This window comes from Archocentrus centrarchus, chromosome 16, assembly GCF_007364275.1.
Source record: "Archocentrus centrarchus isolate MPI-CPG fArcCen1 chromosome 16, fArcCen1, whole genome shotgun sequence".
Classification (NCBI taxonomy): domain Eukaryota; kingdom Metazoa; phylum Chordata; class Actinopteri; order Cichliformes; family Cichlidae; genus Archocentrus; species Archocentrus centrarchus.
This window is the reverse complement of record NC_044361.1, coordinates 18,739,073-18,765,891: the sequence shown is the minus strand read 5'-3', so window position 1 is coordinate 18,765,891 and position 26,819 is coordinate 18,739,073. Positions and strand designations below refer to the sequence as shown.

General features: G+C 41.3%; 1 protein-coding gene across 3 annotated transcripts in view; it reads left to right on the top strand.

Annotated features, from left to right (window-relative positions):
* The window catches only part of lars2 (leucyl-tRNA synthetase 2, mitochondrial), a 36,797-nt gene continuing 9,978 nt past the window's right edge, over positions 1 to 26,819 (top strand). The window contains exons 1-12 of one of the 3 annotated variants that reach the window (XM_030749843.1): positions 1 to 155; positions 6,097 to 6,329; positions 9,327 to 9,458; positions 15,615 to 15,706; positions 16,978 to 17,038; positions 17,167 to 17,256; positions 17,551 to 17,694; positions 20,445 to 20,552; positions 21,569 to 21,728; positions 22,209 to 22,313; positions 22,681 to 22,796; positions 22,897 to 23,180. In XM_030749843.1, the coding sequence (XP_030605703.1) occupies positions 6,105 to 6,329; positions 9,327 to 9,458; positions 15,615 to 15,706; positions 16,978 to 17,038; positions 17,167 to 17,256; positions 17,551 to 17,694; positions 20,445 to 20,552; positions 21,569 to 21,728; positions 22,209 to 22,313; positions 22,681 to 22,796; positions 22,897 to 23,180 (1,517 nt within the window). In that variant the 5' untranslated portion in view covers positions 1 to 155; positions 6,097 to 6,104. Of the gene's footprint in view, positions 207 to 235; positions 253 to 6,096; positions 6,330 to 9,326; positions 9,459 to 15,614; positions 15,707 to 16,977; positions 17,039 to 17,166; positions 17,257 to 17,550; positions 17,695 to 20,444; positions 20,553 to 21,568; positions 21,729 to 22,208; positions 22,314 to 22,680; positions 22,797 to 22,896; positions 23,181 to 26,819 lie in introns of those variants that run through there. The other 2 variants (XM_030749844.1, XM_030749845.1) reach the window with 2 other exon arrangements.

The window sequence follows — 26,819 nt, the reverse complement described above, 5'->3', positions numbered from 1 at the left end:
TCCAAGATGGCGGCGCCTACAGTGCAGTCGTGATCCAGGGAAACATCATTTACAGCGATTCTAAACTGTGGACGTGATGTTTTTTTTTTAACACGGACTGGTGTTTTTTGTTATCGCGAGCATAACGCGGAAACGAACGACTTGGAAATAAAACCGTGAGTTTCTTCAGAGGCGACTTTTTCCACCCCTCTCCTTCATCCCTGAGCGTGAGTGCAGACAGCAGACACTAGAAAACACCGCCGATATAAAAAGGTGTTTGGTTTGGGTTTAATTTGTAGGAGAAAGAGGAGTAGTCGCTCAGCTATGTGGATAAACCAGGAGGTCACGTTTAATATGGAGGAAAGCAGTGTCACTGTAGCACAAAGGTTAAAAAGAAACCGTTTCTAACGCCTCTGTGACATGTATAACAAAGTCACGCGATATTTAGCGTGATGTCTGCTGTATTAATTGAATAGACTGTTTTTACACTTGTAGGATGTGGACTTTTTTTTTTTCTAACTTGATTTGCATAACTTTACTTTGTGCTGCTGTTCGTGTTTCTATTTGTGCAAGACATGCACAGGTGCTGGTCATAAAATTAGAATATCATGAAAAAGTTGATTTATTATTTATTATTGTAAGTCATTACAACCCTCATGCCAGCTACCATTAAGCGTATTAACAGCGTTGTTACTAGTGTAAGGCAAGCTGGAGGTGTATTAATTACCTGCATTCATATGATCATTTTATCCATCCACCGGGGAAAATGTTAGCAGTTCTTAAATTTGTGAGCATGTGGTCAGAAAGCTGAGCTGTAATCATACTGTGGTGGTAAGACATTGTTGATGGTGTTTTTGGAAAATAATTACAAAATATATTAAATATATTGGATGAGGAATGAGTAATAATATAAGCATTTCTTGAGTAACTGTAGTTAATTTAATCTTTACATATTATCTTTTTACTATAAATGTGAGCTGTGAAACAGGCACATGTGAGTTCTGACACAGTGAAACCCCAGACATACACTATATTTCCAAAAGTATTTGCTCGTATACCTTCACACGCATATGAACTTGAGTGAGGTTTAGAAGTGTGTTTGTGGGAAATTTACACCATTTTTCTAGAAGCGCATTTGTGAGTTCAGACACTAATATTGGACGAGAAGGTCTGGCTCACAGTCCCCACTCTAATTCATCCCAAAGGATGGCCGTTCAAGTTCTTCCACACTAAACTCACTCATCTATGTCTTTGTGGACCTGCTTTGTGCACTGGTGCGCAGTCAAGTTGGAACAGGAAGGGGCCATCCCCAAACTGTTCCCACAAAGTTGGGAGCATGAACTTGTCTAAAATGTCTTTGTATGCTGAACCATTAAGAGTTCCTTTCACTGGAACTAAGGGGCAGAGCCCAACTCCTGAAAAACACCCCACCCCCACACCATAACCCCCCCCACAAACTTTACACTTGGCACAAGAACAAGTACCGTTTTCCTGGCAACTGCCAAACCCAGACTCATCATTTGGATAGCCAGATAGAGAAGCGTGATTCGTCACTCCAGAGAATACGTCTCCACTACTCTAGTGTCCAGTGACGGTGTGCTTTACACCACTGCATCCAATGCTTTGCATTGTGCTTGGTGATGTAAGGCTTGGATGCAGCTGCTCAGTCATGGAAACCCATTCCAAGAAGCTCTTGAGTTAAGCATTGTTCTTGAGTTCATCTGAAGCCACATGAAGTTTGGACATGAAGCCACATGAAGGTCTGTAGCAGTTGACTCTTCAGAAAGTTGGCAAACCCTGCATAGGTCAGCAACCGCTGACCTGCTCTGTCATTTTTACATGGCCTACCACATCGTGGCTCAGTTGCTGTCATTGCCAATTGCTTCCACTTTATTATAATACCACTAACAGTCGACTGTGGAACATTTGGTAGTGAGGAAATTTCAGAACTGGACTTGTTCCACAGGTTGTGTCCTATCACGGTACCATGCTGGAATTGAGCTCCTGAGAGCGACCCATTCTTTCACAAATGTTTGTAGAAGCAGTCTGCATGCCTAGGTGCTTGGTTTATACACCTGTGGCCATGGAAGTGACTGGAACACCTGAATTCAATGATTTGGATGGCTGAGTGAATACTTTTGGCAACATAGTGTATCTCAGCATTTATAAAACATCCTTACAGTGGCTCAAAAGCTCTTTTCAGAAAGTGGACACATCAGGTTCTCATTAGTGAGTTAAACATTTTGGATAATAACATTAAAATATTTTATTGTATTTCCGTCTATTTTTTGCTGCCTGTCCAGTTCAGGGTCGCAGGGTGGCTGGAGCCTCTCCCAGCTGTAACAGGGCGGGAGGCCGCCAATCTGTCTTAGGGCTAACACGCAAGACACAGCAGCAAGAACAAAAAATCTTAAAATTAAAAACAAGTATTCTCCTTAAAAAATTGTTTAAAATTGTCAGAATTGCTGTAAACACTCACATGGTCATGCTCTCATGCATCTCAGTCAGTCCCCACATAGTACTGGAAGTCAGCACACAGAGTTGGACATTAGCTTGAGATGAAACAGTATTTTCATTCTTTGTGGGAGACACCCGAGTGGATGAGCCCAGTCACCATAGAAACATTATCTCAGTCTTTCGCCTCAGCCCACTCACTCGCACCGTCAGAGATGCGCACAAGCGTTGAGTCCTCGGCTCTCCCAGCTTCAGCCTGAGGGGAGGAGTGTCGGCTGCTGCGATGCTTAGCTTATACTCAAGAGAATTTAGTTTTTAAAAAGTACCACAAGCAGGTGGGTGGAGGAGAAACAGTGATTTAGTTGACAGAGCTCAGCTTCCCCCAAGTGATTTGTTCATCCTGGTCAGCTGTTTCCATAAAATCTAGGATATTTAAAAAAAAAAAAAAAAAGAGCTGTTTTTTTTGCTAAAATCAGGTCAAGTGAAACTTCCTCTCTCATACTGATTTTTTTAACTATTGTGTTTTCATAACATTAACAACCCAACAATACAGAGTAACCTTTCTCTTTGAGCCCTCCACAGCTTTAGTCATCATTTATATTTTCCTGACTTGCATCTTGATGTCAGTCTGGTGTCAGGGTGTGCTGATCATCACATCCTCCGCTCTGCTGTTTTAAAGGTCTCTCTTTCTGAGATCCAGATCCCTCACTGCTGTGAAAATATTCTCCTGACAGGTCAGGTTAGCAGCAGTTGTCCTCCGCAGCCAAGACTGCAATGACTATATGAGCCTCTCGGGTTACCTTGGAAACTGTGTGTGTATACATGTCTACGTCTCAGTGAAATCAAATCAAGGTTAAATGGGTTTTCGTACATGATGCTGACTGTTTGACCGACATTAAGCCATCGGAAAGTTTAGCCTAACTGCTCTCTGATCATTAGGGAGAGAGAGAAACCTTTCTGAAACAGCTTATAATAAATCTGTTTTTCTTCTTTCAAGTTGTTGTTTGTGAGACTGGTAAACTTTTTAAATTTATTTCCCAGAGTAATCCTGTTCTTGACATTTCTGTAATGTAGTATTTTGTTCGTTTGACCTACCGGTAATTACACAAATTGAGTGAAGCTGGCAATTCCATGCAGTTGATGTCCCGAGGCAGCTGGGGGGCACTTAACCTCCTGTAATGAAGTGAAAAAATATAAAACTACAGGGCAATTTAAAGCAGAGAAATCAGTGTGTCATTTCATGTCAGTTGACTGCAAATGTCATTCTCACATCTGAGCTGGCAGGTTGATTAGAACAACCTGCCCATAGATACACAGAGAGGCCGAGCCATAATCACATCAGGCCGAATAAACCTCTTATTTCACAAAGTCGTGCTGTTGTGTGAGTGATGTCGAGCAATGAACACAGACTGTGAAACAGCAGTGGTAAAGGGAAAAAAAAAAAAAAATTAAATCAGAGCTGTCATAAATTAATCACTCTGAAGGGAACTGTCACTCAGTCTGTTCACAAGTGGACCTGAATAGTGTTCATGAAATGAAGACTGTATCTGCCTTGTGGATGAGAGTTTTTATTATGTAGAATTATAAATAATGAAAGAAAAGTCTGTCTCCAGCAGAGTGTGTAAAAAGCCTTACAAAATATGTTTAGATCATTCCACTGCACAGTTAAAAAAAAAAAGGCAGCTGCACAGCTGAATATTTTCTTTGATCTTCTCCTCCTCCTTTCAGCTGCTCCCTTTAGGGGTCACCACAGCAGATCACCTGCCTCCATCTTACCCTGTTCTTGCATCCTCCTCTGTCACACCAACCCTCTGCATGTCTTCCTTCACTACATCCACGAATCTTCTCTGTGGTCTTCCTCTTTTCCTCCTGCCTTGCAGCTCCATCTTCAACATCTTTTGCCCCAGTATATCCACTAAGGTCCAAATCATCTCTCTAACTTTGTCTCTAACCTGAGCTGTCCCTCTGATGTACTTGTAATCTTATCCAGGGCGGCAACTATCAATTATTTTAGTAATTGAGTATACTATCGATTATTCCATCGATTAATCGAGTAATGGCGCTAATGGCGGTGCTCGCTAGCAAACTGTGGTGATAGTGATTTGTTTCGGTAGCTAACAGTGTGTGTGTGTGTGTGTGTGTGTGTGTGTGTGTGTGTGTGTGTGTGTTCTCAGCACAGCGAGAACACACACACACACACACACACACACACACACACACAGGTGTAGAGAGCAGTGGAGGCATGGAAAAGCGTGTCATCGATGATCCACTTGGTGTTAAAGGGTCGTTTTTTTCCTAATGATGGAAATCCATCGCAGCGATGGAGAACTTTAATGCGGGTGAAACGCTCCACTTAGACGGTGACACCTGAGCGCTGCAGAGTTTGAACAAAGTATAAAAGTAAATTTTTGTTGAGGATTTTTTTTATAATTGAATTATTCGAGTTACTCGATCAATCGTTGCAGCGCTACGCTTATCTATAATCTGTAATTCATCCTGGTCACTCCCAGTCAAACTTCAACTCTGCCACCTCCAGCTCTGCCTCTTGACTTTTTGCTGGTGCTGAATATTTCCTTTGATATAACTGATATAATCACTTTTGGCTGTCTGATTGTCGAGCATTCCTAAAGGATGTCTTCAGATTGCTGAACTATCAGATCAGCCGTTTTCAGTTTGTTGTGAAACCAAATCCATGTAATCAAAAAGATGCTTGACTGTGCCTATAGAAAATAAATCAAAAACCATACCCGATTAAACTTTAGCTCTTTCATTCAAAGTTGTCTCCTTATCCACCTCTGGACCTCTTTTTTTAAGTGCTCCTGCTAATTCATATGTCCATTTGTCATGTCATTGTGGATCTCAAACTTGTGCCTAGCTGGCCTAACATTCATGTCCAGTATAATTACTGGTAATGAGAGCTACGACCCCAAGACAATAAAATGACCTTCAGAGTGTGCAGGGGCTGAGCCTCTGGAGATGTGACAGGTGAGGACTCTTTCCTTTTTTGGACCTTCATGGGAATGTGCTTTGCACATTCATCCCCTACTGCTGCAAATTCCGAAGCATCTCAGGTGAAACATTTGAGGGCTTAAATGACTTGAAGTATGGTGTGTGTGCTACTGCGTGTGTTCTCACAGTGCAGTGAAAATGTTTTTCTTTTGACACACCAGTACAATCATCATTCAACACTGGCCCTACTCACCAGATTTGGCACCCTGTGTTTTCGTCTTCTTCCTCAAAGTGAAATACAAGTTGAAGACTCACCATTTGGCCACATTGATGGAGATCCAGCACACACTGCATATCCAAACAAGTTCAACTGGTCAGAGTGAGACTTCCAGGAAGAGATCCAAATGTAGGAAAGGTTCAGAGGGGCATGAAGAGGCAGTTTTCAAAAGAAGAGCAGCAAAATCTTTATCAGATAAAGTCTTTGCTTCATGTTTGTGAAGTCACGAGCCTTTTGATTATTCTTTCTATGTAAAGATGGAAACTGCTATTTTCGTTTTTTTATCAGTTGGTTATTTTATGTGTGTGCATGCATGTTGTGTGCTTTAGAAGATATTTGCTAGGCCTGGGTTAAAGCTGACTGCCTCTAGAATACTAAACTAGTGTTTCACCAGCATGCCAACGCTCACACCACTGGCTGTTTTCCTGTTTTATCAGATCCAATCATGCAGGTGTCCGTGAGAAGGCTGGTGCTGTATCCCCTGTTGGCAGCCCAAAGCAGGGGTGCTCTCCTGAGTCCAGTCCTGCGCCTAGTGTCCCCCAGCACCCGCACCCTGTTCAGCAAGACGGGAGTGTGGGAGAAGGACTATCGAACAGAGACTAGACGCAAAGTGGAAGAATGGTGGCACCCACGAATTATGGCCCAGTGGCAGAAGGATGCACTGGAGGGGGTAAGGAGGGTCTTTCTCAGACATGTGCATATAAAGCATGGTGGCATTGTAGACATGGAGACCAAAATTGAAGCTCTAATTGTTCACATCAGTGTAGAAGTGTTTACATGTGCAGTAGTATGTCAGTTTTGATGTGACTTCCGGAGTACTCTGGCTGTGTGCAGCGCCTTCTGACATATACCAGTTTTCAGAACATGAATCTATCTGGAGTACTTCATTAGAAACCTGGACGCTGTGACAGGTAAACACCTTATTCAGGGTACTCATCATTCTGTTATAAATCTCAAATAATAAGCTCAAGATTAAATGAATTAATGCTTTGTTTTTGCTAGCCAACAGTTAAAATGCAGAAGAATATTCACTTTATAGTTTGACACAGGGAAATGCAGCGGTTTCTCTGTGTGCTCTGGCTTCCTCTCACAGTCCAAAGGTATGCATGTTAACTTAATTGGTGATTTTTTAAATTGGCTGTTGCTGTGTTAGCCCTGACATGGACTGGCAGCCTGTCTCCTGCTCATTGTCAGCTGCGATAGGCTTCAGCCCCACCACAATCCTGGATAAGCAGTTTGGAAAATGGATAGATGGAAATGCAGTGAATCCTTATAATAATCCAATAAATCCTTGTTTATATAAGAGGCCGGAACCAGCAGATGGTTGGCATTTCTGTTGCTCTACATGCTGCAGAAGAAAAAAAAAAAGTTGTGTTGAGTTAAACTATTAGAAGGTCTGACATGTTGAGTGAGAAGCATACCTGCATATACAGTACTGTGACAAAGTATTTGTTCCCTTCCTGATTTCTTATCTTTTTGTACATTTGTCACACATGTTTCATATCATCCAACAAGTTTAATATCAAGCAGAGATAACCCTAGTAACCTCCCCCTGTTAAATCACGAATTAACTGTGATAACTAATTTAAAAAAAAAAAAAAAAGATTAGTTCAGTTTCACTAACCACATCCAGGCCTGATTACTGCCAGACCTGTTGAATCAAGAAATCACTTAAATAGAACCTGCCTGACAAAGTGAAGTAGACTAAAAGATCTCAAAAAGCAACACAACATGCCTCAATCTAAAGAAACTCAAGAACAGCTGAGAAACAAAGTCACTGACATCTATCAGACTGGAAAGAGTTAAAAAGCCATCTCTAAGACTCTGGGACTCCAGCGATTTATGTTGAGAGCTATTATCTACAAATGGAGAAAACTTGGAACAGTGGTGAATCTTCCCAGGAGTGGCTGACTTACCAAAATTACTCCAAGAACACATCGACGACTCATCCAGGAGGTCACAGAAGAACAACATCTAAAGAACTGCAGGTGTCACTTGCCTCAGTTAAGGTCAGTGTTCATGATTCAGCTATAAGAAAGAGACTGGGCAAAAATGGTGGAGAGTTGCAAGGAGAAAACCTCTGCTGACAAAAAAAGAACACAAAGGCTCAGCTCACATTTGCCATAAAAGATCTTGAGAGCGTAAATGATGGAACAATGAATTCTGCTCTCTACCAGGAAATCCTGAAGGAGAATGTCCGACCATCAGTTTGAACCCTGAAGCTCAAGTACATTCAGGTTATGCAGAAGGACAGTGATCTGAAATACGTCAGCAAATCCAGTGGCTCAAAAAAACTAAATGAAGGGTTTGGAGTGGTCTGGTCAAAATCCGGATTTAAATCAGCTCGAGATGCTTTTGCATGACCTTTAACAGTCTGTTCATGCTTGAAAACCCTCCAATATGACAAAGAAGACTGGGCTAAAATGCATCTGCAGCGATGTGAAACATTGCCAGTCATCGCAAATGCTTGATTCCAGTTCTTGCTGCCATGGGTGGCAATTACTTTTTCACACAGGGCTAGGTAAGTTTGGATAACTTTTTTCCCCTTAATTGATAAAATCATCATTTAAAAACTGCATTTTGTATTTACTCAGATTATCTTTATCTAATATTAAAATTTGATGATCTGAAACATGTAAGTGGGACAAATATGCAAAAACTAAGAAAACAGGAAGGGGGCAAATACTTTTTCACAGCAGTGTATATGTTTGTGTTTACAAGGATACAAATAACCATGTTTCTAATGTTTTATCTAAAATGTTCAGTCTCTGTAAATACTTGACATACCACATGTACTCTTTCAAGTATTCTACAGCAGTATAAATAGCTGTCATTACTGTTGAGTGGGTTGGAAATCAAAATTGTACTCCACAAATGAAGGTTGCACCAACCAATAGCCCTCTTTCATAGAATCTACACATAATTTCTCATTTAAAACTTATGCACAAACACAAGCTTTTAGTTTGTCTTGCAAGAAAAGCACAGATGTGATTAAAATATTAAAAACTGTTAATTTGATTTAAGGTTCACAAAGCTTCTAATTTTCTAATTTTGGTCAAGTGCCCATCAAATCAGACAGATCTGTGTATGTATACATTTGAGGCACATTTAGATGAATAGGTGCATGCTTCTAAATTATCCTTCATCTATTATTGGCACTGGAACTCGCAGCTCATCTTAGAGCCAGAGCTCTTTATGATTATATATCCTAATGGTCTGACAGTGTGGCTGTCTGGGACTGGCTGACAGTGATTAAGTGCATTTACTACAGAACTCTGGACCTAATTAATTTACTGAAAAATTCATGACTCACGTTTCCTGTAATCACGTATTTCTGGGTGTAACCAGTACTTACTGCGTTGCTGTGGAAACAGCATTGTGACTGTAAATCACCTGCAGTCTGCACTGATACCATTTAGATTGGGACACCATAATCAGCCGCTGTTAGAGCCTCATGGAGTAATATACCCCGAGTCAGTCAGCACTCACGCTCTCTTTGTGATGAGTAGTTATTCCTGTCCTCATCAGTTTAATGGAGTATCTCTTGTATGGGATTCATTCAAAGGCCAGACCGATAATGGAGAGGCTTTAAAAGTCAGCTTTTTGGTCATTTCCATGTCTCATGATTTTTAGAAGAGTCTCTCTTTTTTTTTTCCTCCCCCCCCAGAGTTCCCACAGGAAGAAGTTTTATGTCCTCTCCATGTTTCCATACCCATCGGGGCGACTGCATATGGGTCATGTGCGAGTGTATACCATCAGTGACACCATTGGTCATTTCCAAAAAATGAGAGGGCATCAGGTATGTCAGCTTTTAGTTTTTTTTTTGGTTTTTTTTGCTTTGTTTTTCCCCTACCATTCCTATTGTGCACAAGCAAGGCCATTATCCTCTGCGCTCCCAGCAGCAGCTGTTTAGCTGCATCATATTTCAGAGTCCTGCCTGAGAGTTATTTAGCTTTAAGCTGCTGTAGATTTTCATGATGTATGCTGATTCTGGAATGTAAAATTTGATCTCAGTAGCCGACACAGATTGATAGAAACATTTGTGCTGTGATTACTGATGTTTTTCATAGCCAACACAGAAATTTCAGGAGTGATATCACAGGAAACACTGCTATTCGATGTAAATGGACTGGCACTTATATACTGCTTTTCTACGGACGTTGTACTGTCCGTCCGGGCGTCTGTCCGTGAGGTTTTACCTTTCCAGTCTATGAACTCCAAAACCATAAGGACTTTTGGCATATGTGTTCTTTCCTCTTCAAAGATGTGCAGCACAAATGGGAATATGTTTCTTATCTTTAGTAACCCAGGGATGACTAAAAGTATTTGGATAAAAGTTTAGGGCAAGGCCTCCAAATTAGAGCAAAAAAGTTTTGCAGAAGGTAACAAGATGTCTGCTGAAGGGATTTCTGTTGTGAAACGGCTCTGTAATGTTATCCTGACTTCTACATTAATTCTATATTTTCCTTAATTGCGGGAGGATTTTCCCCATCGGTGATGGGTCTTGTTTTCTATGCCTAAGCACTTTTAACCTAACGTTCACACACTCACACTCCGATCGATCAACTCGGGATCGATCGGAGTTTCCGAGGAAGCTTTCACATGCATGTTGGAGGAGCCAGGGGTCAAACCACCAACCTTCCGATTAGTAGACGACCGGTTCCCAATGTCAAAATAGAGAAACGAGAGGACACCAATTAAAGCCATGTACAACAAAAAGTATCAAAACACAAGGACACTGATCAGTGTTGAAGAAGACACAAGGGACTGGGAGCAAACCGGCTTGTCTAACACACAGATGATCTTGACAGAGACTGAGTGCGAGCATAAAGAGAAGAAACGCAAAAGGACCAGATGAACACAATCAAAGCAGACAATCACAAAGCGGGAAGAGAAGAAAGAGAGTGAAATAACAGAAGATCGACAAAAAAGCAATTACCAGAATACAGGAAGTACACACATGGGCAAACAGAGGGGGGAGACGGTAACAGGTGAACACTAAGAAAACCCCACAGCATGACAAAAACACATTCAGGTTTCCGTCCTTTTAGGAATGAGCCTGTTCTGGCTTTGAGCTTTTAACTTTTAATATGCGCCTCAGTTTGGCTTATTGCTCGTTATCTTCCGCTCACCACACGTCTCTCACTGTGACTGAACTGCCTCTGTTTTTGTTCTGACATAAAGTTGGCTAAACAAAAACTTACAAAGGATGTGACACGCTTGAATGCGCTTTGAGGTCCACATTTTGCAAATTAGCATTATTGTGAGGGGTTAAATGTTACGGATGTGATTTGGCTGTTGGTAATAATGTTTTTGGGAAAACTATGAAATGCAAACAGTGAGTCAGACTTCCATTTAGAGTAACTGGAGCTCTTCTTCTTTGATACAAAACATGATGCAATATTGACGGTATGACTGCTGCTTTCACACCGGAGCCTCTTCTTGCTTCAAAAAACTAACCTCACCAACCTGTAAATCACTTTTTTCTCTTCTTTTTTTTCTGCTCAACATATTAATAATATCAGCTGTGTTTACACTGCTGGACTCACTGTTTACTTTTCCTCTGAACCGTGAAGCTTCCTATCTATTTACACGTGTAATGCTTATACAGTAGTTTAACTTAAGCAGTAATATGAGTGCGATTAAGAGCCTAAGACTGCCTCGGGGCATCCCTTTCTTTCAATTAGATGGTTGGCGTTTACACTGCCGTGGGAGCGTGTAATTAAATTGTTCTCTGTTTGTTGCACTTCGATTTCTATTCTAACAGCCATTTGCCGGCTTCACTCAGAAAGTAAATGCTCATTTAAACACCATAACCCAGCTGCCAGAGAGGTGTGAACCCTACCTTCTTACGGGTGTTGATTCAGCTCTGATGCCCCAATTACCTAATCACAAAATATTTTATATTTTTATTAAAATGCGGTGGTTTTACTCCGTTTCCAAAATTCCATCTGTGAGCCGACACCTGCTGATTCCTTTTTAAAATGAAGTCAGGAGTGGAGTCAGCCCATAAACTACTTTCTTTCCTTTTCTTATAAGCTGACAGTTGGAGAAAATAGAAGATTTTAAACCTGCTGTGGTAATTTGAATCCTCCCTATGAGGTCTTCTTTTAAAGTTAAAATTAGGTGTAAATAGAGAAAAATCTATACTCTTGATCACCGGCCCTCTAGTCTGTTATTGACTCCGCTCTGTTTCAGCTCCTAGTGTTGCAATCGATATTCAGCACTCTGTTTGATTCCACTAAACGGCCGCCGTTGATGAAGCTGTGACCAGTGTCTGTCACATGGACCACGCTCCAGCAGTGACACAAACACCTTCTCCTCAGTTCTTTGCTTAGACTCTGTCTGTACATCATCCATCCCCGTCTGTACCTCAGACAAAAAGAAAGGTGGGTGTACGACAAGCTTCTCTATTCCTGCCGTGTTTTCTGCTCCTGGTGCCATCTTTACATGAGATGGCGTGTTATTTTTGCCTCACCCGCTCGTCTTCCCCTGTCTGGTTTGTCCCTTAACAGAAATCTAGTATCACAATACTGACAGCTACTTTGTTTCCCTCAGCATCTGTCAGAAAGTGAAGCTTGTTCTGCTGTATGCACTCAATCGACTCTATTTACTGGTTAAATGAGGAAGGCACTTTCTTTCCTTTTAAACTAATTTCTGTGTAATGTGTCACACAGTAAATTTGTGAAATTTTTAACCCAGACCTCATGGTGCTGCTGTTCTGTCATATCATAACAAAAGTATACATGCCTCCATTGTGTGGATGTGGGGGCAAACTTTTTTTTTTCTTAAATTTGACCCTCAGTGTGCTTTTTTCATACTGTTTGTTAAAAAAGACTTACAACTCCTGGGTCTTTATTATAAGTACAAAGCTGTTGCCAATAATCACTTTACTTAGTAAAAATTATAATAGTTCCTATAACCTCAAATTCAGTTTTAATTCTTATTTTTGTCCTTTGTAGCTACAGTACTGTGCAAAAGTCTCAAACCACCACTTTTCACTTTGCAGCCATCTTTTTACCACCAAGCTGTAGGAAAATTTATCTTCTTTCAAAAGATTTTATCTTCAAAGACAAAAGATCTTATGTTTGGTAGTTCTGCTTCTTTCTTTTTTGATGTTCTTTGTTTTGTCACACTGTATTTTATTGAGCTATATGCGTACCCTATTTATTAGTTTATTTATGTTTGGCTGCTGTAATACAGGAATTTTCTCTCTTTTTGGGATGAAGCTCTTCTCTTCCCCCTTTCCCTTTTAGTCAGCACTCAATTTCTAATACCAACGATAGCAACAGCTACAATTATTTTCAACAGTGATTTGTTTGTACAGTTTCTGGTCTTAGTTATTTAAACCATGACTAAATAATGGTTTCAGTTATACCTTTAGGTATAATAATGCTGCTGTTAATTTCATTAACACCAATGTGCAGCTGAATACTGACTAAGACCCCCCCCCCCCCGCTACTTAGCTGACCAGCTCAGTATCACAGAAGTTTAACTGACTTGATGCTATACTCTTTGAGCAGTGTATCAATAAACTGTATGTTTCTGACCATTGAAGGGGATTATCAGTTCCCAGTGTGACCCTTAGTGAAACAGAATTTATAACTGAAATATATGTATATAAAATATCTGTGAAGGGAAACCCTGGTACACTGAACTAAATGTTTAAAAATGCCACATTTGAAGCTAGTTCCTATTGTGACAGAGCTGATCAACACAAACTATTTCCAGCATCTTACTGATTGGTTACTTTCATAAAAATCTTTTTTTTTTTCCTATTAACTGACATAAGCTAGAATTAATTTTGTGATAAGATAGTAACAAAACCTTTAGTTTGCTTAAAAGAAGGATTACTTTCTGTTTATCAGAGATGTATCTAACGAGCACTGATGATACACAAACTTTGGTATCAGTCTTTTTATCTAGCTTTGTTTAGACGAGCAGATAAACAAACTTGTCTGAGAATTTCCCACATTTTTATCTAATGTTCAAATTTTAACTAAGGCAACCAACAGCTGCTGGTAGGTACAAATATATCAGATGCATATGTATATTAGTACAGCTTCTCACTAAATTCAGAGCATGAAAAGGAATAAAAATGCTGGAGGCAGGTGCCAGTAAAGCTCACCTCATTGAGCAGGTGACCCATATGCCAAAAGGCCGCAGCAGAGGCCTGGGTCATTTCCTGTGTGATGTTCCCCCTGCTTCTCTTGCACCTCCTTTCCTGTCTGCCCTACTGTCCTGCCTAAAATAAACACTAGATTACCCAAAAATAAACCTTTAAAAAGTGGTGAAGACTACTAGAGCTGGTCCGTAGTTGCCTCCATGCTGTTTTCTAAAGGTTAGGACTAGTTAGCTTGAATCAGCAGTGTGTAATGAGGAAACTGAACATTTCTGAAGCTGCCTCAGTTGGAGTGGAGTTTCTGTCTGGATCTGTGTGGGTGAACACTTGCGTGTCGCAGAGTAGCATCATATCCACAGCATCATTCTCCCAGCTCTCCTGTTCTCCTTTAATCCCGTGAGCCGTGGATGCGTGTATCTGCTTCTGATTGTCTCTGACTTTGCATTACAGTGGACAGTTTGTTTTAAACTCTTCAGTGACTCCCGTGCCCATCTTCCACAACCTCTTGTCGGTGTGCCGACTTCCCGATGACAGGTTCTTAAAGAGTCGAGCTGGCTTCACACCTGCTGTGGTCATAAGGATAAGTGGAGCTATTACCAGGAAAAAGAAGTATTTACACCGAATGAAAAGCATAGTAGCATATCTGTCCTAATGTTTTTCCGCTTTGCAGTTCACATCGGCTATCTTGTGTGGGTGCCATACTCAGTGTGCCTGTATTCCTCCTGAGCAGTCAGCGGTCTGCTGTACTGGGCTCTCTTAGCCTAATACCATCCAGCACTCGGCTTTACAAATGAGGCCCCTGCAGTTACCAAGGATACCAATTCGTCTGAAACATCAGACCAGTTAGGGTCCGTTCTGTGATGCTCTCCAGCTCTCGAGTCCTTGTCGCTCTGCCTCTACTTTACTCACGCCTTCCACTCCTGTGCTCTCATCTTGTCTCGCCCAATAAGCAGGAAAACACCAGAGAGGACCCAAAGAGATGTCACCTTGAGTGTTTGCCTAGGAGAGCTGTACGTGCAGAGAGGGGCAATAAAATGGATGTGAATAGAAAGAGAAAGTGACAGTATATGTACAACAACTTCAGCATTATAATGTAATGTAAGCATGCTGACCTTCATTTCCAGTTGCTTTTACATTTTATATACCAACTGCAGTTAGTCTGCATGCATTAACAGCAATGTGTGATGGAGTTCCCAGCAGGGATTTACACATTATCATAAAGTTAATGTGTGCTGCATTATAGAGGACCAATGCTATTTTGTTAAACAATTTTCTTCCTAGAATGACATGTTTTTTAGATTTAATAGTTACTGTTTGCTAAGCATTTTCAATTCCTCCTTCAGTTAATGATGTGAATGATGCATGTTGATCCCACGGGGTTGTTTTCATATTCATTTGGCGACGTGGGAAATTTTCTCCTGTCGGTCTAAGTGTGATATTGAGTCCTGAAATGTTCAGTGAGAAGAAAAAAAAGAAAAAAGCTGGAAATGGACTTTTCAAAGGCAGTTTGTGTCCAGCAGTTACACTTTTGACAAATATCTGAGGAGATTTTATATCCTTTCAAAGAAACCACTTTTTTGGTTAATTCAGCTTCTTTGTGGACACAAAGCATTATTCAGAGCAGGCTATTTCTAGTCTATAAACAGTCAAAACAGAAAAATAAATGGCTTTCCTAGAAAGCCATTTTCCTAGAAAGCTAAAAAAAAAAAAATCTGTTTTAAAGAGCAGAATCAGACAATGTTTTGTCTTTTTTTACAGTAATAATACCTGTTATTTTAATATTTGTATTTCACCAATGTCCTCTGGTACTGATTTGCCAAACTGTGTCTGCAGGTGTTGAATCCAATGGGTTGGGATGCTTTTGGACTTCCAGCTGAGAATGCAGCCATAGAGAGGGGACTTGACCCAGAGGACTGGACTAAAAGGTATCTGAAATAATTCCATCTTGGTGTCTGTACACACCAGCTGGCCACGTTATTAGGTTAGACCCCCTCTTGCCTCAGAACATACATTTAAACAAGGTGCTGGAAACATTCCTCAGAGAATTTGGTCCACATTGATATGATGGCATCACAGAGTTGCTGCAGACTTGTCGGTTTCTCATCATGATGTGTATCTCTTGTTCCACCACGTCCCAAAGGTGCTCTGTGGGAATGAGATCTGGTGACTGTGGAGGCCATTTGAGTACAGTGAACTCATCGGCCCTCATTTACTAAGCGTGTGGCGCATACGCATAAACTGTGCATACAAACAGATTTGTGCGTAATATGTGTGCTTTGTACACAAATTAGTGTGTGAATTTGTTTGTACTTTACAAATTTAGAAGATCGTGCCTGCAAACAAATGATGATGGACGGACTGTTTTAGGAAATTTCTTTAAAATGAATGTTACTCCTGCTGCTGATATTATGACGACGATGATGATTATTATTGCTGCCATTTGGTCATTATTTACAGTTTTCCAAAACACCGTAAGCTACAAAATACTTAGAATAAAAAGTAAATAAGTAAAAACTAAATTGCATGTAAAATACCAAAATACTAAACAGAAAGGTGTAGACCTTTCACTTAAATATATTCCGGTATTCTTTATCTATCATCTTAAATTCTCTTATCTTTAATTAAAAATGGCCTCTGTCATTGCTGGGTGTCATCACTTACAGTCTAATTTCTTGTCCCTATCTCACCGATGCTGGAGACCCCGGATACTTTTCTTTTCTTTCATTGCAGTGAGTTTCTCATCTCGGGCTGACAGTTCACGTGCTCTTTGTCCTCCTCCTGTCTTCTTATTTTTCATGGTGTCTGTTAGTCTTTTTTTTCATATAAACTTTGATGTCCAAACTTGAGCCACAGTGAGTGTCTCCGGGCAAACAATATTCAGAACCTCCATTATTTCTGCCCAAGCATTGTTTTATGTAAAAATATCCTCCACACCATTACATCACCAGCAGCAGCCTGATCCATTCATTCAAGGCAGGATGGATGGATGCATTCATGCTGTTTACGCGAAGTTCTGACTCTACAATCCAAATGTTGCAGCAGAAATGTAGACTCATCATTTCCTGTTCTTAGCTGACAGAGTGGCACCTGATGTGGTCTTCTGCTGCTGTTGTCCATCAGTTGAACAGGTGCACCTAACAAAGTGGCCAGTGAGTGCATGCATTTCCTAACTTTGGTGTTATTCTTCTCTCTTCAGTAACATACAGTCTATGCGGGAGCAGCTGGACACTCTTGGGCTTTGCTTCAACTGGGACCAAGTAAGTAGGACCTGATGATGAACTGAGCATCAGACAGAGAGTTTGGCAGCTTTCAGGTCTGGATTGCTCTCCTCTGAGTGTGTGTGAGATACTTGGCACTGCTGACCTGATTCTGGCTTTCCTGACAGGAAGTGACCACTTGCCTCCCAGACTACTACAGGTGGACGCAGTATCTGTTTATCAAGCTCTTTGAAGCAGGACTGGCATATCAAAAAGAGGTATTAACAGTCTTTGCACTAACGCTTGTCCTGGATTTCTTTTGAAGGAATAATATTATCTGCTAAGATTTGAGGTCCCTGACTGGTACAGTAATGATTGAAGCAGCTCAGACATTTCTCTTTGAATGACTTAAACGGTCGAGAGATTGGCAGAAACCGTTTTCATTATGAGTAATAAAATGCAATGACCTTAAAATATGCTTTCAAATACAAGTTTCTTCCTAAGCTTTGCTTTTTAATTGGTGAGCTCATGTGTGTTGTGTCTGCTGTGTGCGCGCATGTGTGTTATCCAAGGCTGTGGTGAACTGGGACCCTGTCGATCAGACAGTGCTGGCCGATGAACAGGTGGATGAAAATGGTCGCTCCTGGAGGTCTGGTGCTCTGGTGGAGCAGAAGCTACTTACACAATGGTTCATCAAGACTACAAACTATGCAAAGGTATAGCTGCAATATGTGTGTGAGAGCGAGAGAGAGCCCTGTATGTGTGTGATAAGTGGCATCTGAATGGCTGACCAGCAGCTTCATATGGGTAAAAATGAGCCACGGAGCCCTCTGATAACAATCATAGCTGACACTTCAGTAACAGCAGCTGCAGTCCTGCTTCTCTGGTTCTGCAATCAGACCCCTGGAGACTGTCATTTATAGCCTGACATCACTCTTCCACGGAAAAAGAGACCAGAAACCTCAGTTAACACCACCAGGTGGCCTGGCTGGTTGATGAGAAGCCTCCACCTTTCCGCACAGGGGTGAACAGGGCCGCTGCTCGGTGAAATTAGCCCCTCCAGACTTATACGAGTCAGCCTAAAAAAGAAGGTTCATACATTTTTCATGCAGCACATGCATGTGAGTGCATGTGCTTGCACATAGAAAGACACTGTACAGGCAGGTGTCCATCCAAGAGAAGAGGTTTTGCTTCATGTGCGTGTGGAAAATGAATGAGTGAATTTAAACCTAAGAATATATCTTTTGTGTGCTGAGCTGAGAAAAATTGGGTAGAATTGTGTTAATATATTTATTCTCTAGAGCTACAATAAAGGATTACATCCATGTTTAGTTCATGTTCTGATTTAAATTTTTGAATTGTTTGATCTCCAAATTTGGAGAAAATACAAAAAAAAAATCACAAGCTCAGCAAAATAATTCAGCTTCAGCACCATACAGAAACCTTAACCATAGTCAGATTACAATGATACAGAAGATCAACGCAGCAAATCCTCACGTTTGCAAAGCAAAAAACAAAGTTTGACATCTCTGCTTTCAACTTATCAGTTCAGTCACTGAGTAATTATTTCAGCTCTTGTTTCCATCACAATAGAAGAGCTGATTGAGGACTAAAGGCAGTGTAACGTACAGCATGAGCAAGTTTAAAGTTTTTCTGAGTGGGGTTTCATATCATTCTGAGATAAAATTGAAACCAGTGCCTGGGAGGTGTGAAATAAGTGTTTAAAAAATCCTTGGAAATGATGCAAAAAACATGTAATTTGCAATAAAACAAACCTAAAATTTGTGAGAACAGTAGCTTGTCCATTTGAGGGTTTATTCGGTTCTTTGTCATTTTGATTAAAAAAAAAAATCGTCCGCAGTCAGCTGTCACTCAGGTTCAGCCGCGGCGCTAAAGTCGCCCATCCGTGTCCATGTCAGAGGTTTGAGCGGAGGTGGAAGCAGCCTACTGTGACAATGTGTTCCTGCATTTCTAATTTTCTCTGAAGAGCAGAGAAGTGGGAAGGAAGGAAGAGGAAGGTGTTAAGGGAGAGAAGTGAGAAAGACAGATGGAGGGAAAGGCGGACCGTGTCAAACCAGAGCGTGACAAATAAAAAGTGATGCAATTGGACGGCGATTTCCTTCATTTTTGTCCGCTCGCCTCTACACGTGTTCGAGTCTGTTAGACAACATTAACTTCAGGCAATATTTATTCAGTTTAGCTGTCGCGTTGTTCCACATTGTACAATGACTGCGTATTATTACTAAGATGGATTTTTTTTTTTCTCATGTGGAGCATGCAGGATGCTAAATTATCACATGGCAGGAGCAGGAGTTTTCAATTTCATGCATAATCACTTGTTGCACTCAGACAAATGCCGCCTGCCTATTACACCACAACTGACATCTAAATGATTCACAGAAAGCGAGAGCTCAGAGCGTCGTTCACATGCAATATTGCTCAAATAGCTTCCAGAAATGTTTGATTTCCTTGAAGTAAATTAACATCCAACAACTGAACCAGCTTCCAAAGTGCAATTATGTGTGTTTCTCCATTGTGTTAATATATTTCTCAGAAGTGTACTTGACATCTCTCCCTCACTCATACACACACCGTCCTTGGTTACTCTTATTTCGTGCGCTTTCTTTCAAGCTTTTCTTTGTTGCCATGGACTCATGTCCTTGTTTTTTTTATTTTTCTGGCTTTTGTGACAAAAACACTTACTGCGTTTCACTTTAAAGTCGTGCTCGGTTCTCAGTCGTAGCTTTTTTTTTATTTTTTTTTTTCCAGGTCTGTCTTCATTCATCTTTGTTTTGCTGCGTCTCCCTCCAAGAGCCTCTCGGTCACGCTGACACACATTCATCGGGATTTATGCCTCTTTTCTCTCGCTCTAGAGCAAATCCATAACTGACAAGCTGCACTCATGCTAGCGATGACTACAGCCAGTGTTTATGTTTGTATTGATAACTCTGTGATGAGGTAGTGCATGCTGAGCAGCACCGTGATGGGGTTGGGTGGGGGGTGGGGGGGTTGTGGGTAATAGATGGTGACAGACTGAAAAGGAAATTGAGAATTATAACATCTCTGGCATCAGACCAGCTGTGGCTTTTTGGCCTGAGCCTCGTTGATATGCATAGCTTCCTTTAATCATGCACAATAACTGTTGTTGTGTGTCTGGGTGTGTGGGTGGGGTGGGAGTGTGGACACTATATAGGCGACTGGATTGTGATATCCAGGAAAGTAGGGCGCGTGGAGGTCAGAATTTTTGAAAATCCCTTTTTGTCTGTATAATGTGACCTGGTCGGCTCTGCTGCTTTGTCAAAATAAATTGGCTGTGCTTTGAAAGTGGCCACACAGAATTGGACTCAATTGCATTATCCTAGACAGCCACATACTAATAGGGATATCTCTTTGCCACAGTGAAGTGGAAAATTAGCTCTTTCCAAACTTGTACTAAGTAGTAAACTCATGTCTTTGTCTCCTGCAGCCTCTGCTGGACGCCCTGGAGGACCTTCCAGAGTGGTACGGGGTCAAAGCCATGCAGGCAAACTGGATTGGAGAGTGTACCGGCTGCTACTTTGATTTCAAGCTCAAGGTTGTTCTCGGCTCCCTTCTCCCCCGTTCACTTTTTTCATCATTCTTGCTTTCTTTCCTTCAGTCTCTCAGCTTTTTGCCACCAAGTGCTCCCTCTTCTCTGCCTCTGTTTTTCATCTCTTTCACCCCAAGCACTGATTGCTTGCTTTGAGATTCTTTGACAGCTTTCTTTTTATGTATTTCTATTAAAACCGTGTACCAAAACATAGAAATCCTCACTTATTATTTGCTTTCATTGCATCTGCCTGCAAGTAGCAATTTACCCAAACAGATGACATCACAAATTAGTTTCTGTTGAAAGTCATATTTACACTTCTTCACAAGACTGTTGTTTCACACTGAGAGGCATCAAAAAGCCAACTGAAAGCCCAATGACTGCCATTATTAAACAGTTTTTCTTTAGGAAAAAAAAAAGTCGCTCCCTTTATTCTAATATTTTATAATAATATTTATAGAGGAAAGAGAATAACAAATTAAAGTAAAAACTAGAGTTTGTTAAATGAATTTGGATGGTTGCTCATCTTACTTTTCATACAGTGTCACGGGAACTACCATTATCTCCTATCAATACGTTTTTAGCATATGTACTCATTCTTAATTAGAATATCCTTAAATAATTGTGTGCCATCTATAGCTTATCATAGGATAAAACAGTGCATTTTAGCCCCAGAAGCCCAGTATACAGTGAGGATGTCTCTCTCAGTCAGTGTATGGAATTGGAGCTGCAGACAACAGTTTCTAGGTTTTATAAGCTGGTATTTATTTTATGCAATAAAACCATCAGTAGCTTTAAAGAACCTGTTCTTTAAATTTATGGCGACTGTGTGAATATTTGAGGTTTTTACTTGATAAATGTGCAAAATAAAATATGAATTCTGAAAATGTTAACGATTGGATTGTTTTAGTTGCAGCCTGCGTCTTACAGAAAGCTGTAATAGAAAGCCAGCAGGTCCTCTCTGTTAACTCGACCTCTGTGGACGTGAGAGTTTCCCACATGCCCGTTCTTTTATTTCCCAGGTGAACGAGAAGGAAACAGGAGAGACCCTGTCAGCCTACTGCTCCTCCCCAGAGACCGTGTTCGGAGCAGCTTACCTGGCCATCCTGCCCTCCCACAGGCTGCTGCATGGCAGAAGCTCACTGCGCTCTGCTCTGCGGGAAGCCTTTCAGCCAGGCAGAGGTCGGCATCACTCCACACTCGCACCAGCTTGTGCTCAGGCTGCGTCTGAATTGGAGAAAAGATGATTTTTGAGAAAAGATGCACGTTTAGCTGGTTTCCTTTAGGCAAAAATAATTCATTACGTCTTCAGGATAAGATTATGTCTCTATGTCTGATTACTGCCTTTTCTTTAAAGAAGTGATTCACTAGAGAGGGAACTATTTTTTTTTTTTTACACACATCATTAAAGTTTTGTAGTGTACTTGTCTTCATATATTCCATATCCTGAGGTGGATATGTGTTGCATACCTTGCGCTAATGTAAATATTTAACTATAATACTGTCAAGGTTTGGTTGTAGAAGCTGCAGTGGACTGTTTGTTAATTGGGATCCCCTTGAAGTAGTCTCAGCGGTGGACGGTTGTTAATAACGAGCTACCTGAGGAAGCAGCTCTGCCGCTCACCCCCCCCCCCCCCTCCCCCCCTGCTCTTTGCTCTCCAGACTCCCTGACAAACGTCACCGCTCACAACCTGTTCACCAGCCATGAGGTTCCCCTGGTCATCTCACACAAGGAGGCTTTTGATGACTATCTGGACACCGTGGTTGGTGAGTTACTGATGTACAATTGTAGCTTGCATCACTGAGCTGGTACTACAAACAGAGTGTATAAACAAGTAAAAGTGATTGAATTCATGTTCGTTTTATTACATGAAGTAAACAGATCAACTTTCTTATCCCACAGATTGTGACATTTTGAAAAGTCAAGTCATTTTGCTGGTTCCAGAGTTGTAGATGCCATGCTGATGTAACCAGTGGGTGTTTAGGTGGAGGTGGAACCCAAGAGATTGCTAACAAGCATGTTGTGATGTAACTACTTCACTACAGCGAGGGATTTTTTTCCTTTCTCCCCAGGGATCTGTCTGCAGCTCATATGTCTGCTTAATTGTTTTTTTTAACTTCTTACATGTTACAGGTGTCCCCGACTGTAATGAAGAGGATCTGTCTGTAGCCAGAGCTCTGAATCTGAAGTGGACCACAGTGCTGAAAACTAATGAAGATGGGACACAAACTCTCATCAACTCTGAGGAGGTCAGCACTGATGCTAGTAATTCTTGAATAAACAGCACTACGCTTTTCATTAAAAGAAACATTTTCATTCTTTTGTCCCTTTCTTTAATCCTTTTCATAGTTCTCAGGCCTTACCAGAGAGCAAGCCTTTAACTCCATTACCCAGAAGGCCAGAGAGCAGAAGGTTGGAGGCCACCTAACCAGCTCTAAGCTCAGAGACTGGTTGATATCCAGACAGAGATACTGGGGCACACCCATCCCTGTGGTGCACTGTGGGTCTTGTGGTCCGGTCTCAGTCCCTGTGGAGGAGTTACCAGTTACTCTGCCGAGGCTGCCATCAATCACGGGAAAAGGGGCGTCGCCTCTGGAAGCTGCACATGACTGGGTCAACTGCAAATGTCCCAGGTGAGAACTCTCATTATTCCTGGGCCTTTATAATGCAGAGCAGGACTGTGTATTTAATTTATCTCACATTATGTGTCCTATGAACTCTTTAGCCACTACAGGACAACTAATAAGGAAGCAGTACACAAGAAGTAGGGATAGATAAGGAGAAGTTACCAGATGGGATATCATCCTCAAATCCTTGCAGTTGTGTCGTGTCACTTTGTCAAAGAGCTCTTCCACTGTCTGCTACATTTTTTAAATCACATTAAGTTTGTGTTCAAGAGGCAATTAGAAAAACTGCCAACGGAGAATTAGTCTTTGTGTTTTGTTTATAACACGCGTCTTTATACTCTTTCCCATCAATGCTGACAAGGTCTTACATTTCTCCCTAATATTCAAATGACTGTAGAAACACACAGGAAGTGATGCACATGGAAGACTAGCAGCCAGGAGCTGCTGAACCAGCTATCAAAAGGTTTATTTTCACATGCTTTAATACTGGATTGTGTGCTTTATAAATGAGTACATGTAATTACTACTGTAGCCTCTACTTGTTAGCTGCAGTTTATTAGCTAAGAACAAACATCTGTAACCATAATGTATTTTTGTTCAACCTCAGTGTCACTTTTGCTCTATCACAGCCAGAAGATGTGGCTTGTGAAGCTGTTTATAGCAGCGAGGTAATGCTTTCCAGTTACAGTCAATTGATTGGAGGAGTACAGCGTTCTTATATGTGGTCTGTGGTTTCTTTGTGGAAATACTACTTGTCACCTTCTGCCACTGGATGCTGTTAACTGTTAACAAACAGTTTATACATTTTTAATGAGATTCTGGGATTTGTGCTATAAAAACACTTCAGCTGTAACCAGCACAAATCCAAAAGATCCATCAGACAATCAGGATTTCTAGATGATTAATGGGATAGCAGAGCAATTAAAATGCCTTTTTTTTCTTCTTTTACTTTTTATGCATCTTGACGATCGCTCACAGAAGTTAAAATATAAAACTACTCTCTGGTCACAAACTAGGCAACCTGTTGCAGCTGGTTAGAGGACATTCTTTAATCTTGAAAGGTCATAAGTCAAAAAGACTTTATATCTCTCACTTAAACAATTTTGAAATGTTGTCAGATTCACCAAACAAGATCCCAGAAGTATTTGAAAATACATGGACGTAGCCACTATGACATCACCCAGCGGTTTGCGTACTCCCATTCTGAAACCTCAACTTTAGCATTATTCTCATGAATGACACGGTTTTTTGAAGCCAGGAATGTCAGTATTTGTGTGACAGGATGGAGTGCCGTTATCAGATAACTCTAACAAGCTTGGTTTGCGAGGAGAATCACACAGAGTGAAAAAGAAACTTTTCACAGGGCTCCACGCACTCCTGTGAAAAACTAAGTACACCCCATGATTCAGTAGATTGCAGAACCGTCTTTAGCAGAAATAACTTGAAGTAATCATTTTCTGAATGACTATCTGTTTCTCACATGATTATGGAGGAATTTTTGCCCATTCGTCTTCACAACATTGCTTCAGTTCATTTGAGGCTTGCACAAATTCCTTTTATTCACTGCTCTCTTAAGGTTCCGCTGCAACATTTCAATCACGTTGAGGTCTGGACTTTGACTGGGCCATTACTGAACCTTGATTATTTTCTTTTTCAACAATTACATTATAGATTTGCTGCTGTGCTTGGAACCATTGTCCTGTTACATGACCCTATTTTTGCCAAGCTTTAACTGTCAGACAGATGGCCTTTCATTTGACTCTAGTGCCTCTTTCCACTAGTATCTACTCAACTTGACTCTACTCGCTTAAGTTTGTTTTCCTTTATAATTTAGTACCACCTCAGGGCGACCCGAAGGTCCAGTGATGTCATTTGTATGCGACACGAACACCAACAGTTCTTCTGTCTAGCTTCCTCTGGATTCTGTCGTCAGCCATCAAGCACAAAAACGTCTGTGGTGGTTTGTGTGTAGCCATTTCCCTCATTCCTGGATTTAAACAAAGAGCTTGAGTTTTATTCTTGCGGAGTCACTCTCAAGGCTCATCTAGTGACATCATTGCCTGTCCAATCAGTAGCATGTATTCTGTTGTCCTCACGTTTTCAGCTGACTCAGCTCACTTAAAAAAAAGTACCTGCTCACTGAATCAACACCATCACCTGAAGGACTGTTAGCATTAGCACTAGCACAGCCGTAGTTCTGTTCCACTGTGTCATACTGAAAATGAGATGCAATGATATTTGTTTTTTAGCACAACATAAGCGATTTGGGGGAATGATCATGTCTATTACGGTGTTTGTGGAGAGAAAATTGATGTGTAAACCCTCTCCAGTGACCGCCTCTCCTTCCTGTGTTTCCTCAGGAGAGCGCCACCGACAAAATGAGCTCGCTGTCAGTCGGGGCTGAGAGGACTGACGGCTTTACAAGAACACAGGGCATTGAGTGCGAGCCTGTAAATTGTGTGATTAATACTTTTTGTTCAGTCGGGGTTATGTAATGAGTGGCATCTCTGACACGAGCAGCATGAGATGATGATGATGGAGGTTATATAAGCCAGCTGTGCCTCAAGAGAGATGCACACAAATGCCGTACAAGCACGGACATACATGCATTTACCTTTTATGCACAGTGTGTAATCACACACGCACACACATCACTCAGCAACTCATCAGTGAATGTGCTGAATGCAGAATGACTACTCAACTGGCGTCTCCAGAGCCCCTTGCTGACATGGGAATTCCTCTCTGAATAAGACTAATCACCGTTGTGGCACCATGTTGATTAAAACCAAGGCCCACTCAGTCGCAGATGGCACAAGTCATCAGATTGTGTTCGCTCACTTCCACAAAGCTGCTATAATTCCTCCCCATCAGCAGTGATTGATGGCTATAATCGCAAAGACGCCGTTATCGCCTCTCTTCCCGTCTCCCCTCCATTGTTAAGTGTCTGTTGAAATTTGTTCTCTTCACTTGTCGACCATGTCCAATTAAAGTTTGAGAGGAACACAGACGGGCAGGGTGATGAGAGATGGGTGGCAGGAATGGAGTTTTGTTGTCCTTGAGGAAGTCATTTCCTGCATGCTCATCTTGTCTCTGACTCTCTGCGGCTCTGTAAATTGGTATGTCAACTGAACCCTAAGCCTGGGCTCAGTCTGATTAAGAAGGTGTGCATGCAAGTGTGTGTAAGTTCACAGGTAAAAAGCGAGACTGCCTAGTTAGCACAGCACCAACACATAAGCAGGCAGACACACAGCAGATTCAGGGCCATGTTCCTAGAGTGGAGAGCCTTTGTGGAGTGGACAGCTGCCTCCTTTAGCTGCATCTGTTTGAGAGCCTTTTAGCTTTTTCTGGCTCACCCTCCGAATGCACACTCACATTTTCCACACTCTTCAGCACAGGTTTTCTTTAGTTACCAAGTTTTGTTGTTAGGCTCCTTTCCGCGACATAGAGAAGGTCCATTTCTGATGAGAGCACCTGTGTATGCCATCAAATCTGATCCTCAGTAGTCTGGTACCACAAATAACCACAATCTGGCTCCTGATTGGTTCGTACTGGCCTGTCTGAAGGGAAGCGAAGAGCAGAGAAATCTTTTTCTTGCACTAATTTTCTCTCTCCATTTGAGACTTTGTGATAGAATGGGCTTTGTTA